This window comes from Crotalus tigris, unplaced genomic scaffold (assembly GCF_016545835.1).
Source record: "Crotalus tigris isolate CLP2741 ecotype Arizona unplaced genomic scaffold, ASM1654583v1 scf7180000017639.5415321, whole genome shotgun sequence".
NCBI lineage: Eukaryota > Metazoa > Chordata > Lepidosauria > Squamata > Viperidae > Crotalus > Crotalus tigris.
Window position 1 is genome coordinate 4,992,109 of NW_024096532.1, and position 15,222 is coordinate 5,007,330.

At 39.6% G+C, this 15,222-nt stretch overlaps 1 protein-coding gene across 1 annotated transcript; it reads right to left on the reverse strand.

Annotated features, from left to right (window-relative positions):
• Positions 1-950: 950 nt before the first annotated feature.
• PRODH2 (proline dehydrogenase 2) lies at positions 951-13,114 on the reverse strand. The gene is made up of 10 exons (XM_039335332.1): positions 12,709-13,114; positions 11,795-11,988; positions 9,874-9,994; positions 7,219-7,302; positions 7,006-7,086; positions 4,082-4,228; positions 3,753-3,919; positions 3,508-3,618; positions 1,431-1,519; positions 951-1,321 (listed from the first exon to the last, which is right to left on the reverse strand). The coding sequence occupies exons 1-10, from the start codon at positions 12,958-12,960 to the stop codon at positions 1,152-1,154; spliced, it is 1,416 nt and encodes a 471-aa protein (XP_039191266.1). The 5' UTR covers positions 12,961-13,114; the 3' UTR covers positions 951-1,151.
• Positions 13,115-15,222: the final 2,108 nt, after the last annotated feature.

Below are 15,222 nucleotides of genomic sequence, written 5' to 3' on the forward strand. Positions count from 1 at the left end.
CAGGAGGTTGGACTAAACCACCTCCAAAGTCTCTTCCAACTCTGTTTTTCTGTTATTCTGAGTCAATCCTAGAATCAAGAAGACAAGGGAACAAGATCTGCCTTGACAAATTGCATTCTCCCAAATGATATAATATTCACTCTGTAGCTGACTGTAAAACTTGTGGAAAGTTTTAGAATTTGGGAAAATGGGAAGACCAGGAAGATCAGACAAATTATTCCCACTTCTGGTGCTTCTGGTGACCTTGACTGTGTCACTGATGATTAAAAATTCATCTGAAACTCAACCTTAATTCCAACCTTGGAATTAATTGATGACTGCAGAATGATTACAAGCAAACACTGAATGGCTGTTGTAGAATTTCTATGTCTAAGATGAGTACTCATATCTTGTAAACAGTCATTGTTAGGAAGGAAACATGCAGTTGGGTTGCATAATCTTAATATTAATCTTTACATTTAAATGTATCAGGACACTGAAACTCCATCAAGCACTCCACAGCTGAGTGTCATACCCAAGAGATCCTTTGGCCAGCAAACTTAGCTATAAGCAAACAACCTTCAGCCAATTCTGAAAATTCTTTTGAAGAAAACGGAGAAGGAGCTAAGGAGCCAAGCTGATATAAGCTAACCTATTGAAACCCATCTGGAATTTGGAGTAGATCAGTGGTTCTCAACCTGTGCTTCCTGGACCTTTGGGGGGTGTCATGATGTCATCTCAGATGGTTCATGAGGACTTGAAAAAATGTTATGATTTAAATCTTGAATTACGTCTCAGTGGTACGTAGCCATGCTAGGTGGCCATAAAAGGTACTGTGGTAAAGAAAAAGGTTGAGAACCACTGGAGTAGATCATCAAGGCTTTTCAAAATCAATACTTTAGAGAATTATTAAATAACAGTGATTAAGAAAGTTTGAGGTAACCAGGAACAGACTTAACACTGACAACAAATAAAATGGTAGGTACTTATTCCAGCTTTCCGTTTTTAATGGATCTTCTGCAATAGAAAAAGGAGTGGAAGCCCAAATAGGAAAGCACAGGAAGTTTAAGAAATGTAATACCATAATATCTAAACTTTCTGTTAGATCCTGGTTTGGAAGCACCTATGATTCTAGGAAAAAAAGGGATGGTCTTTAATTAATGCAAATTCCATCAGGGCCTCCTTAAAATCCGTCTCCGCAGCTCCAAGAGAAGCAGATCTCGTTCTTTTCGGATCCCGAGCAGCACACTCTGGTTCTCATGAGCACGCCGGATCAGGTAAGGGATAACCTCTTCCACAGATCCATACGGAATAGATTTGTAGATGGCATAACCTGCTTGACCTATATTTGGCCAGAGGATAAAAGCCAATTAGAGAAAGGAAGTGAATATATCACAGGATTAAAGGGGAAAGTGAGGAAAAAGTCATGAAGACCATGGAGTAAGACTCACCTAGTGCCAAGGACACCTGGTCACACATACCCAGCAGCTGCCCAAAACTAATGGGTCCAGCAGTTTTGTTGATGCCCATCTCTGACATCCTTAAGTAGATAAAACACACAGACAATGATGGGCATGAATTTAATGTAGAATAGAAAGCATAAACTGTAAGCTACAAAACAATTCTAGTTTAAGATTAAGTTCATTGGCAGGCTTTAACCAAGGAGATGGGCATCCTGAAACCTTTCGGTTATTATTATTGTTGTTGTTATATCTTGCCAGTTTCATATATAACTCAAGGTGGCAAACATATTTAATACTCTTGTCTCCTATTTTCCCAACAACAGCACCCCTTCCAGGTGGGTTGGGCTGAGAGAGACTAGCCCAAAGTCACCCAGTCAGTTTTCATGCCTAAGGCTCGCCTAGAACTCAGTCTCCTGGTTTCTAGGCCAGCACCTTAACCGCTAGACCCAACTAATTCTCATCTTGCTGAATGTCAACCCTCAGTATCTCAGCTTGCATGGCCAAAAGTGACAGATTCTGAGAATTGTGACTCAACAAAATCTTGAGGCTCCCTCTGCTACTTTATGCAAATCACTTACCCATAAATATCAGTTTCTTTTGTTTGCCCTTTTATATCTAATTTCCCACAGGTTTGAGAGGAGCAAATGACTATTTGTCTTTACATGTGCACTAATGTTTTTAAGCCTCCCCTTATTTTGACCTTTTCCTCTCAGTTGTGTTAAAATGGAAAAACATGTCAACCCTTGAGCAAAAAGTCTGTTGCTTCTGGTCCAACCCCTTGTTCAAGGCAGGAGACTTTATACCAGTGGTGGCAAATCTATGGCATGCATGCCAGAGCTTGGAGACCTCTCTGTGGGCATATGTGTTGTTGCCCCAGCCCCACCTCCTCCCATGGCCCTCTCCTCACTAGCAGCCCCCCCGGAAGAGAGTTGCCCCCGGGCACGGCCCACGTGAAGCACTGCAGCTAAGGACATGGTACCTGGGCAGCGGGGACAAGACTCTGCCCTTGCGCCCTGTCGTGTGCAGATGATGCTGTGGGTCATGGACAGAGATCATGGCCGCCATGGTGCTGTTGGGTCACTTGGGTGATATGTGGCGGGCTGTGGAGGTGGTGGATAGCCCAGTGGGCAGGATGGAGCAGGGACAGGGGTGGGGGGGCAGGTTTTGGGCACTCGGTCTCTAAAAGGTTCGCCATCACAGCTTTATACCATCCTGGTCAAATGACTGTCCAGTCTGTTTTTCAAAACTTCCAATGATGGAGCACCCACAACTCTGGGAGGCGGGCTATTCCATTGATTAATTGTTCTCACTGTCAAAAAATGTCTCCTTACTTCTAAGTTAGATCTTCCTTTAATAAGCTTCCATCCATTGCAGTGGTTCTCAACCTTTTTAATGCCGGGACCCCCCAACCGGTCGTAAGTCGAGGACTACTCAACTGGTGCAGCACCGTTTGCAGAATGGGACTTTTGGTGGGCTCAGCAGGGCAGAGACAGCCTGGACAATTCCTATTGGCTTTTGAAAGCCAATAGAATTAGACTCTGTTCAAGAGAGTCTATTCTATTGGCTTTCAAAAGCCAATAGAATAAAAGGGAGTAGCATAGCAAAGGAAAAGGGGGAAAAATGGCGGACTGTGTTGTTTGGCGACCCCCGTGAAATGGTTGTTTGACCCCAAATGGGGTCCCGACCCACAGGTTGAGAACCACTGATCCATTGGTTCTGCTGCTTTGTACAATAACAAATACCTTGTCAGTCTTCAGCTATGTGGACCAACTCCCAAAATTCTGAGCAATGTCCCTACTGATTAAACAAGGTTGAACTTTACAAATCTGGAGGGCATATGGCTTGGGAAGCACTGATCTAAATGAAATTTTTCAGGGTTCCCAGATTATTGCCTTATTTCTTTTCCTCCCCTTGGTTTTCAGATGGCAGGTTTTCAATTTGCTTCTTGCACATGCAATTTGGAGACAATTTCAAGGGTAGGAAGGACTTGTTCACAGAATCATGCAACATTTTAGTAGATGTTTTATTACTCAGTTCCTCCTCACTCCTTTTGCGCTTACTATACCTTTGTACAGCATGTGTCACAGAGGCTTCATTGTGTGTGGCCACAATCATCTCGAATCTTTCCTTGACTTGAGATACTTGGTCCAAGCCAAAATCCAGACAACGCCGGTAACTGTTTGCCAAGGTAAACAAAAAGGAGGGGCATTACTACAGAAGAGATTCCCAACAGAAACCTTACAATTAGCACACAGCCTAACATAACCAAGGTTCAAAACAAAAGAACAGTTCTATTGAAAAAGTCCTCACCTTTCATTGGTAGCTTCCCAGCTGGGCTGTACAGGATCAGGGTACCCTTTTTCCTTTGCCAATTTCTGTTCTTTGTTCAGGTAAGCCCCCCGGACCAGCTTTACTCCAAAGCAGACACCCAAGCGTTCAGCAATGGCCACATCTTGCTTCAGACGCTCCAAAGTGTCCTGGAGGAAGTTAAAACTAGTCAACCAACAAAATAACTACTATGGACTATTTTAAAAGTCCCCTAACATCAATTAATTGTTCTAATTAGAGTGCATTTTTTGGATTCCCAGGAAATGTGATGAATATACGAGGGGAAGGAGATTCCAGGAATAAAGACCCACCTTGAGATATGCTTGATATGTATTCCAAATCCAAGGCTTTTGGGTGTTCCAAGTAGCCATCATTGCAATAGTGACTAACGTCAAGGCAGGGTTGATATAAGTGTATTCTGCATCTACCAGAACACGGACTCCTTTTTGTACAGCATACTATATGGAGAGAAGAAAGGCCACATGATTTATAAAGAAGAAATGTGACATATTATCCAGCCTTCAGATACTGCAGTTATTTAGTTCCATCCAACCCCCCAGAAACTTATTGAGATTTAAGAATATATTATTATATAGTAAAGAACTACAGATTCCTAAAAGTGCCTTCTCAAAATCCAACATTGAAAACAGTTGTCTGTCAGGCATTTCCCCCCAACTATAGAGATGTGGAACATTATGTTGCATCTGAATATTTTCAAGCAGCAGCCAAAAGAATCAAATATATCGTATAGCAGTGTTAGAAATTCTTTTTATATATAAAGCAACCCAGAGCAAACAAAGAATACAGTCACCACGTGCCTTATTGCTCAACTGTATGACTATAACAGGAAACAGGAAACTCTACTCAGAACATAAACCATAGATTATAACCATAGGTGCGCACTAAACACTGCCATCTACTGGTCGAATAATTCTATAGTTGTTGCAATACAAAATACATTCTAACATGTATTCCAACAAGAAGAATTTATAATTTTTAAATGCACTTAGTTAAAACCTGGGTTATATTTTGGTGGGAGATGTTCACCTTTTTTTCTGACAAAGTTACAAAAAAAAAAATCAGTCTCTTTGCTCCCATCTAATGGTAATCTGGTTTTATGCAGCCCAAATACAGTATTTTTGATCTTCACCTAGTTTTATTTTACCTATTTCTGCTTGCTTAGTAAATGCAAAAACACATTTGATTAACTGAAGGAAATTAAATCTGGTAATATCTAAAACAGAAATAGGTAATATTGTGCTCTGAAAATATTTTGAATTACAATTCGCAGAATGAAGTTGGCCATTCTGGTTAGGCTGGATGATAGTTCAGCTCTGGAAGGCATTCAAGTTGAAGATTGCCTTCACCTTGTCTTCAGTCCTTGTGTCAGAGAGGTTTAATTCATTCTTGTAACTTCTGATTTTAAAGTCATATTTCCCCCCTTTAACTTAGCTACCCACAATAGTTTTAAAGTGTGCAATAAGTGATTGGTTCCCTATTATTTTTTGTTGGCCACTTTATGCTAGTTTAAGCACATCGCCTTTCTTCAAATTATTGGCATTTTTCCCTGTTGCCATTCTTTTTCTTCTTCTCTATGTTGAAAGAGGTAGCCACCTCTGCTTCTTTTCCTTTGCGGTTCCCTTCTTTAATATATGAAATAAAGCCAACCATCTGTGAAACCTTGCTATCTCACCAAATTTAATCCATCTCATCCTAATTTCTGGATGGTTTCCCACCAGCTGGTGACATTCAGAAAGCAAGAGGGCAACACCAACTGCTTTGCTTCACACAACTTATACCCATGTCATCAGGATATGTGGCAGCAACCCAAAGAAAAGGCGATAGGTGCAGGATAAAGATCAGCAAAGGGGGACACAAATTTTATGCTGGAGAGTTCTTTGCTGACTCAAGAATGGGCAAGAACTCAACAGTGGGGAAAGAGCCCATGTCAGCCACACATCTCATCCCAGTGCTTTTTTTGTAAAAAAAAAAAAAAAGATGCTGGAACTCACACACATTATACAACCCGCCTTGCCTACCCTACAAGGTTCCATCCAAAAAAGGTGCTGGAACTCCATTCTGGGTGTTTTATGACAAAAAAAAGCCCTGTCTCATCCTGTTCAAACCAGAAGTTTCTCTAATTTCTCATTGCAACTGCAATCAATTGGGATTCTTCTGTGTATTAAAAATATTACCATTTTTCTTTGTTTTGCTTCTGAATCTGGGTTTTTATATGATCTTCAGATGGATGCCACCCTACAACCCAAGGAATTTAGGGACATTACCCCAAGACTGAAAAACATTCTGGCTACTGAGGTAGACAATTGCAATAGTGACAAATATCTGTAGCTCAGGTGTAGGATGAGGGTGAAGTTTCGTTCTCTGAGCTTGTGGGTTGGTTTCTGAACATTTTGTTACCAGGCTAGGTAACATCTTCAGCAGAATTTAGGAGATGTTGGTGTCAATGTTCTTCTGTTTATAAGGGCTTCAGGTGTAGAGGGTTTTGTGATGGGTCTTGTGATGGGGAGCTTACATCAGGTCAGGGTCATTGGGAGGTCAACTGCTGATAGTGGGGGGCTTGCATGGGTTAGTTGAGGGTCAGTGCTGTCTCTGCTTGTCTGTGCAGTTGATTTGGATTCTGAGGGGTTCATAGGCTGGTTATAGGCCAATGTGTCTGTCGATGGAATTGCTTGTGGAGTGCCAGGCTTCGATGAACTCACGAGCATGGCAGGAAATAGACTCTCACAATCACTTTCTCCATCAGTGAAATCAGGATAAATGAATAAAAAGCTGACAGTTTTTTAACCTTCTGCACACAAGAGAGAAGGGCAAGAGGCTTCAAAAAATTAAGTGCAACATACATATTGAAGGGGCAGGACTCTGAGCATGGGGTTGTGGTTGCCATCTTCACTTTTTAAATGCCACCATGGAAGCTCATTCCACCTAACAATAAAGTCAGGATTGATCCTGATTGCTAATGTCTGGCAAGGAACATATATGATCACTGATATTTGCTATAAGGTTAAGTCTCTGCCCAAAGGATAACAGCTGAGTTTAAAAAAAACCTGCCCAGCCTAATTATTAGGCCTTAGTATTCCATCTGTTGTTGGCAACACAGGTTTTATCTTTGCAATTCAAACTTTAATACTGTTTTTAGAACAAGTTATATTTTTATTTCATGGCCTGCCCTAAACCAATGTAAAAATCATGTATAAAACTTTAGTTGGTTCGGTACCTGTGCTACCGAATTCAGGCGCCTCAATGATTTTTGGAAATGCTGGTTTTCTTCTTGGGTCAAGCAGCTGAAGGACACTTCCTGGTGGTAATGGAAGAGAACAGGCAACATATACATTTAAAAAACAACTCATTGTCCATTGATTGATCGAAAAGGGTAGAATCAAAGCAAACAGGGAAACAGATGAGAAAACATGAAAGGGGATCTGCTCACATGTCCCGACATGGCAGCCATGACTCTTTCAATGCTGAGGTCTGATGTTCCCTCCTTGTTTTCTAAACACAGGGTGATTGTTTTCTATGAAGAGAGAAAATAAATGAATCCCCAATAAAATCAGAGTGCATGTCTTCATTCTCATCCCATACTGCAGAATTAGGAACGAGAATGCCGGCTGTTCCTTTTTTTTAAGAGTCAAGGTAGCCCTTGACTTACGAGCACAATTTAGCCCAAAATTTCTGCCACTAAGTGAGACATTTGTTAAGTGAGTTTGGCTCCATTTTATGACTTTTCTCCATCAGTGAAATCAGGATAAATGAATAAAAAGTTCTTAAGTGAATCGCTGCTGTTGTTAAGTTAGTAGCATGGTTGTTGAGTGAATCTGACTTCCCCATTGATTTTGCTTGTCAAGTTACAAAAGATGATCATGTGATCCTGGGACACTGCAATTGTCATAAATATGAGCCAGTTGCCAAGGATCCACATTTTGAAAACCTGATCACAGGGATGCTGCAATGATAGTAAATGTGAAAAACACATGTAAGTGACTTTTTTCAGTGTTGTTGTAACTTTGAACAATTACAACCGTTCATCAAATGGTCATTAAACCTGTCAATAAATGTGGACTACTTGTATTATAGCTTTGCAAAATTTATTTCCAGGTTTATTGACCTTTCTTGTAAGCTGAAATCTAGCACACTTACAGCCTCTCCTTGTTTAGGAGCCGCAATTTATTCCAGCAAAATGGTCAGTAAACAAAATGCTCACTAAGGGATCCATGAGACTAAGACATGTTACAAAGATCACCGGTTGTTGGTGTCTCATTTACATAAAAGTTCTCTCTTGCAGCAGCTCCAATGTGACTCTCTGGCATGTGTTGTTTTTTGGCATAAGTGGACATAAGTGATTGGAAAATTATTTTTTTACTATTATTTACTAGCATTTAATACTGCTGTATTTGTGAAGGGTCATCGTCTCAAGTAGTTGCTATATGAGGACTAACTGTGTTGGATTAGAGGTAAACTTTGTTTAACAATTGCCTATTTACCAACCATTCAAACTTAAAATGGCACTAAAAATAAGTTTTTACAATCAGTCCTCACATTTATGAAAATTGCAGCTATCTCCATAGACACATGACTGATATTTAGGTGCTTCACAGTCAACTTTCAACAAGGAGAGTCAATGGAGAAGCCAGCAGTAAAATTGCAAATCATGATCTGGTGTTGTTTCACTTAACAACTCACGTTGATTCACTTAATAAGGAAATGGGAAATGATATTGTTTAATCCATCACGGTCACATAGTGTTTGGTTTCACAACCATATCATACAGTGACAGAGTTGCCAGTCCCAATAAGTGAGACTACAGGGTTATTTTTCCTGAAGTACTGAATTTAGTTTGAATTTAATAAAAAAAGAAATGAACTCATCATGAACTTTCAGAGATTACATTTTTCACTTGCAGTGCAAAGCTGCATAGTTTGGCAACTTTCTGTTCCCTGTATAAGAAGGATCTTATTTTACTCAAAGCCCTCCATTCTAGACAGAACTATGTACATATTTTTCATTGGCAAAAATAAGCATGCTGTATCATGTATTAATTTTGCAACTTTATTGTATAAATATAGTTTAGATTGTAAGTGGGAGGTCAGGGTATTTGTTGTAGGTAGTCCTTGAATTACAACCATAATAGAGCCTGCCCATTAAAGTCGTGAGTTGTGACGGTTGTAAATTGGATCACTCATGAGACTGACCCAATTTTATGTCCTTTTTGGGGTAGTCACTAAGAGAATACCCAATGGTTTGGCAAAACCATTGTAAAATATAGTCACGTGACTGTAGAACCTTGACAATGACAGTGAATACAGGCAGGTTGTCTAATGTAGTCATGTGACTGTTGAGGGGGCAGCTGTTGAAACTTTGAATCCTGGTAGTAAGTGTCCACAGGGAAGTCTGTCACTAAATAACTAGTCATAAGTCGAGGACTACCTATAATTATATTTTTCAGTTTATATTTTGTTTTCCCTTAGTTATGAGAATGAAGAGAGATAACAACTCCATTCCCACAATATAGTGCTTCTCAACTGTGGCGATTTTAAGACCCATGGACTTCAACTCTCAGCTATGCTGGCTGGGGAATTCTGGGAATTGGTCCACATGTCTTAAACTTGTCAAGGTTGAGAAACACTGCCATAATATTCTTAACCCATTCAGCCCATTGGTAGTACGGTAACTGAGTCAAAGATCTCATTTGGGGGGAATACACTGTCTCCATCCACTTTTTGGGAAGAAGTACTTAATATCCCATGGGCCCTTTCATGAAAAGGGCAGGGTCACGGCTTCTAATAATGGCACACAGCAGACATGGCTAAACTGGCCACCTCAGCCAATCCTTGTTTGGGAGTCGTGTTCCATGTGCCAGGCCTTAGCAGTGAGTGTCGCAATGGGGAATCTTGTATTTACAGCTTCTCTTTAATTTTAAGTTATTTTCTGGAGCGGGGGAGGGGGGAGGGGATGGAGAACTTGGTAAAGCCAACTGCCTGGGTTTGATGTTTGCGGAGCAAAACTAATTGTGTTAATATTGCCTTTAAAATATAAACTAATTTGGTGTTCCCCACAGCTACTGCTTGATGTATCCTACAGTACTCACACAGAGTTCAGCTGCCATCAGGGCCGTCACCTTCAGTTGCATCATGGGATTGGGAGCACCCCCCACTGACAGATCCAGGCAAGTGATCATGGACTGGGCATTCTTGTCATACCACCCTTCCCTGGTGAGGAGAGAGCAGAAGGATGGCACTGGAACCCTTTTAGATCTGGGTTTCAGTACTTCTATTGGTTGCTCACCAGGTCTTATCTATCTAATGCCACCCTTTTATCTGGATTCATTTCCACATGTATATGCTATGCTAGCGTGTTGCATCTGTTTATCATGCTTGGAGCAGTGTTTCTTAATTGTGGCAACTTTAAGATAGGTGGATTTCCAATTCCCAGAATTCCCATGCTGGCTGGGGTATTCTGGGAGTTTAAGTCCACCCATGGCCATCTTGGGGATATTTGTTTGTTTGTTTGTTGATGTACTTGCAAATCAATCTTGACTCCTGATGACTGCCTGAAGAAGTTCCTGCAGTTTTTGGTTTTTTTCCAAGATTTCAGAAATGGTTTGCCATTGCCTTCTTTTTTGTAGTTTAGGCCTGGTCCAAGGTCACCCAGCTAAGATGACACTAGAACTCATGGTCTCCCAGTTTCTAGTCTGATGCCTTAAACATTACACCAAAGTAACTCTCCTTGGAGATCTGCTGATTGTAAATTCTGAAGAAGCCTTAAGACCTTGAGAGGGAAACAGATTATGGAAGTCTCGCATATAGCGATAGTGGTGATTTACATTAATTAATTATCGGACTGTGAATAATACTTAACCAGGAAAATTCAACAGAGTTTTCAAATCTCCCAGCAAAACTCAAAATTGCTGGAGGAAGATAAGGGTATTCCTGCACAAAAGACAGGCTTTATTTGGCTGGTCATTTGGGAAACTGATCTTTGGACCAATTGGACTTTCTATTCACTCAACTGAGAAAAATCTAATTAGTCTTATTTTTTTCCCAGTTTTGAGTAACAGGGTTCCATGTATTACATCAAAGCTTACTGTAGTTAAAAGTGTGAGAAATTACCCTTAAGACCTGATAACCACTTCCTCAAACAGAAAGCCAAGGTTGTAGATACTCTGTATGATCTTAATAACATACTGGAAACACCGGAAGAGGATGTATGAATCATGTTTCTCTTAAGCTGCAAACTTGTGTGACTCTTTTCACCTTTTCAAGAGATGTGTGAGCTTTCCCTATCACGATAACACACCCCCTCATTGATTTACAAGCCACAAACTGCCAGCTAGCTAATTTCTTGTACCTTAAAGCAATCTTCCCCCATTCCAATGTCCACCAGATGGATTGGAAAACATCTACCATCATCTCACAGCTATGGTAGATGTTTGAAGAATGGTGTAATACAGGAAATGAGATTCACTCTTATTTATTACTAGAATAGTTATAATACACATAAATATTGGGGGGATAGAGGCAAGATTAATGGATCCATAGGCACAACTTTTTTAAGAACTGGAATCAAAATGGTACAAAAATTCAGAGCTGCCGTGTGTATATCTTCCATGATCAAAACAGAATTCCAAAGATTCTAAAATAAATCCACAAATAGGATCACATAAAATATTCTCCCGGTCCCATGAATTTTATTCTATTTCTGCAAATATGTATTCTTCTAGTACAATCCCTCTGTTCTCCAGATTTTTCCCAGATTACCTCTATTAAGTAGGGTAAGATGACTTTCTCAAGAGACATAGGTTTACCATCTCAGTTGTTATTTATCTTCCAAGCAACTATATAAAGCTCAGATGCTGTGAAAAGCACATCCGTAATAAGGTTGAAATAAGATTCAGTGGTCATCTGGTCAAGAATTGGCACACAAATCAGACCACTATCTTCTTTTTTTCCATCTGTGCAAAAACTCTCTTGATAGATTACCTGGATTATGCTTTCTTCATCTATACTCACCCTTCTTTTTCGTCTCCTACATCTTCCTCTATGGGGACAGCAAGGAGAGGGCGCACCCCCAAATGTTGGAGTCGTTGTAGTGTTTCTTTGATCTCTTTGTGGGTTTCACCAGCCACAAACTGCCCATACAAAGTAAAACGAAGTGCAGAACTCCAGAGACGACGTCCCAGAATGCGTCGAGTGACAGAAAGGAGCTTGGAAGACAAAGAGAAATATAGGATATGTGGGCAATTTCCAGATGGGAAGCTGTATTTGCTTGGAAAGAGAACCTTGAGTAAGACTACCAGATCCAAATAACCATTAGATGGAAACAAGGAGCGTTTCCTACATTCCTTTTCCTCCATCTAGTGATTATCCGGATTTTTGTAGGCTCAGTGTGGCAGTCCATCTTGAGATACCTAAAAACATAACAGATGAACTATAGATTACATGTTAACAAATTAATGACTACAGATAATTTCTTCCAATAAGAATATAATTTGTGCATCTGGACAATGGACTTTAGTCCACCAAAACAACATCCCCCAATTGCCATTTGTCGGTCTTTACACCAATTATTAACCTGCAATCTATGCAAGAAGATGTCATAACTATCTTTAATCATTTGTGCGAGTATCACAAATAATCTGTGACTTATTTTACACAAATTACTCAGTTCATAATTTATTCTAAAAACTCTAATCTCTTCCCCAATCAACAAAGAACTCAGTTTAAGTCATTGGGGAAAATTCAAGGGTCATACTTACATGGAAAGATAATGGGACTTCCAAAATTTAATAAACCAAGATTAAACTGATCTCCTGATAAAATCATTGAAATTAATCTCTGATACATCCTTCCAACCATACTGCAAGACTGCAAATGATGATTGAGACAAAATGGATGATAGGTTAGATCAGGAGTCAAAATCTTACCTTTGGTGCTTTCTGCACCAGCCATGGAGAAGAACAGAGAAAGAAGACAAGCAGTCCACGAGTGAGTTCCCATTTGGTCTTGAGGCGGAAAACCTTCCCATCATCCAGGTTCAGTGAATTATACGAAGATTGGGGTTTCTTTGAAGCAGTTTCAGGGGCTGGCTTGGAAGATAAGGATTTGTGGATTGTCATCTGAGCCCCCCAGAGGGTTAATACCCTCCGGTGCAAGAAACGAGCCCCACAATGCAGCATGCCACCAGCTCAGTCTGAAGGTCACAGTGCCACCTTTGAGAACATAGCATCTGGCATTTATCCCATTGTGTATGGGAGCAAGCGGGAAAGATGGGGAGGGTGGAGGAAAGAGTGCAAACACAGGCCAGTAAGGTGCAGTTTCAGCACATTATTGGGGGTAAGTGGGAAGCAATTCACTAGGGCAGAAAACCCACTATGGAGAAGTCATTCATTAACATCAAGATTCCTGGCATTTCAACCTTATTGGCTTATTCTATTCTTTTCTGAACCTGGTAGTTTCCAGATTTCAGTTTCTATCATTCCTAGCGATTATCTTAGCTGAGAAATTATGGAAGGTTAAGACCAAAATATCTGAAGGCCACAGATTAGGGAAGAGATTCATGAGATTCTAGTTTCTTTAGAGCAGAAATAGGCACTGATGTTCCTCCAGACAGAGCCAAGCTACATTCCAGAGCATTTCTCATCATTGGCTAATTTACCAGGACTTCCAAGAATAAAAAAAAACATTTCATGAGTTGATCCTCAAGTATTTATTATCAATAGATTCAATTTCTTCTCCTCACGATGATTTGGACCCTACACATTTGGAATTCTCTATTGTACCTTTCCCCCCATTAATTTAATAATAGATGTTTCCAAACTGGTGGCTTTGCAAATATGGCAGATGAGAACCAGTGTCAGCATCTCTTAACAATCTGGGGAGAATGCTCTGTTGATAATTATTTTTTGTAATGGAATATCTGCAATTTGTCTTGTTTTATAAATTATTTATGCAAACCAAAATTGAAACTGTCAAGTGCACACAACCATTTGAAATTTAAAACATTTTGAACCTGAGATGGCTGTTTTGAGTTTGAAGCAACTTGTTTCGACTTTGCCAGAATTATGCTCTACTGACCATTTTAGAATTGTCCAGCCCCCGTTTCAAGCTCAGAACACTTCTAATAAGATCAAAATATCAATGTTCTGTTTTGCACTCAGAAGATACAAAGTCAAAATGTTTTACTGATTAATATTCAACAAAATTGGTGGGCATCAGGTTGAAAAAGGCTAGCTGCAAGCAGAGAGATGGTGCCTCTAAAACAGGGTTTCCCAACCTTTGTGCAATTTTTAAGATGGACTTCGACTCCCGGAATTCATTCCTAAAGAGTCTGATCATCTCCAAATTCTTCTTTTTTTTAGTTTTTGTACATGATAAGAAAACAAGCAAGATTATTGTACACCCAAAGATGGAAAGATTTGGCATTCTCCACAATGGAGGTTGCTGAAAGTGATTGAACTTGCTGAGATGGCTGTATTGACTTCTTTGATTAAAAAACCAACAATATCTGTGTTTATTGGTAAATTGAAACCTCTTCTAGCCTTTTGTATGAAACAAAAAAAGTATGACTTATGATTTTGATAATTAGACAGAATATAAAAAGAATTATGTTGTAACTATAAAGTAAGAGATAAATTTATCATTGCACATTAAACTATTGCAGTTTGGAAACTACTTCTTTGTATCTTCCCCCCACTCCTTTCTTGCACTTTTAGCTTCCTCTTTTTTTCTTACTGCATCTTACTTTGTATTAATTTACATCTTTTAAATTCTTTAATAAAATTATACAAAAAGTCTTCATTCTGTGGCTACTTGGAAAAAAATGGAAGGCCTTGTTTTATTTTGAGAAACCCAACCCAAGAGAACCTTGAAAATGGAGCAAAATTAGACAGAAGAGTGTGATTTTGATGCTCCTCGATGGGATGGCTAAATGCTGCGTCTGCCAAGATCTCTGGGACCAGATAAGGAAATGGCCACTCAGTGGGCAAAAGGATCAAATGTCCCCCATGGCAATGAAATTCAAATTACATGCAAAATCAATTGAGTTCTGACTTAATGAGAAGTTGAATTTATAGTTGAATTTTTTTTTCTAAATCTGTTCTCCAAGTATGCTGGAGCTGCAGTTCATAGTACTGTCACTCTTAATATCCATGTTGGTTAAAGGTTCCAGCTGTCACAATTCCATTGTGCGGATGATTGCCTTAACTACCTCCCAAGGTAATTAAAATAAAATGGCACACACACAACATCAAGAAATAAAAGCACCCCATTATCAACATGCTTTCTTGGTGGTATCCCATCAAGAAAACATATTGTCTCAAGTATCTCACTCTCTACAGATATTCTAAAATTCTTTTAGTACCTGTTGAAAACTCTAATGGAGTCTTTGGCTTTTAATAATATGATTTTAACACATTTGCCATTTTAGCTTTCATTATCCT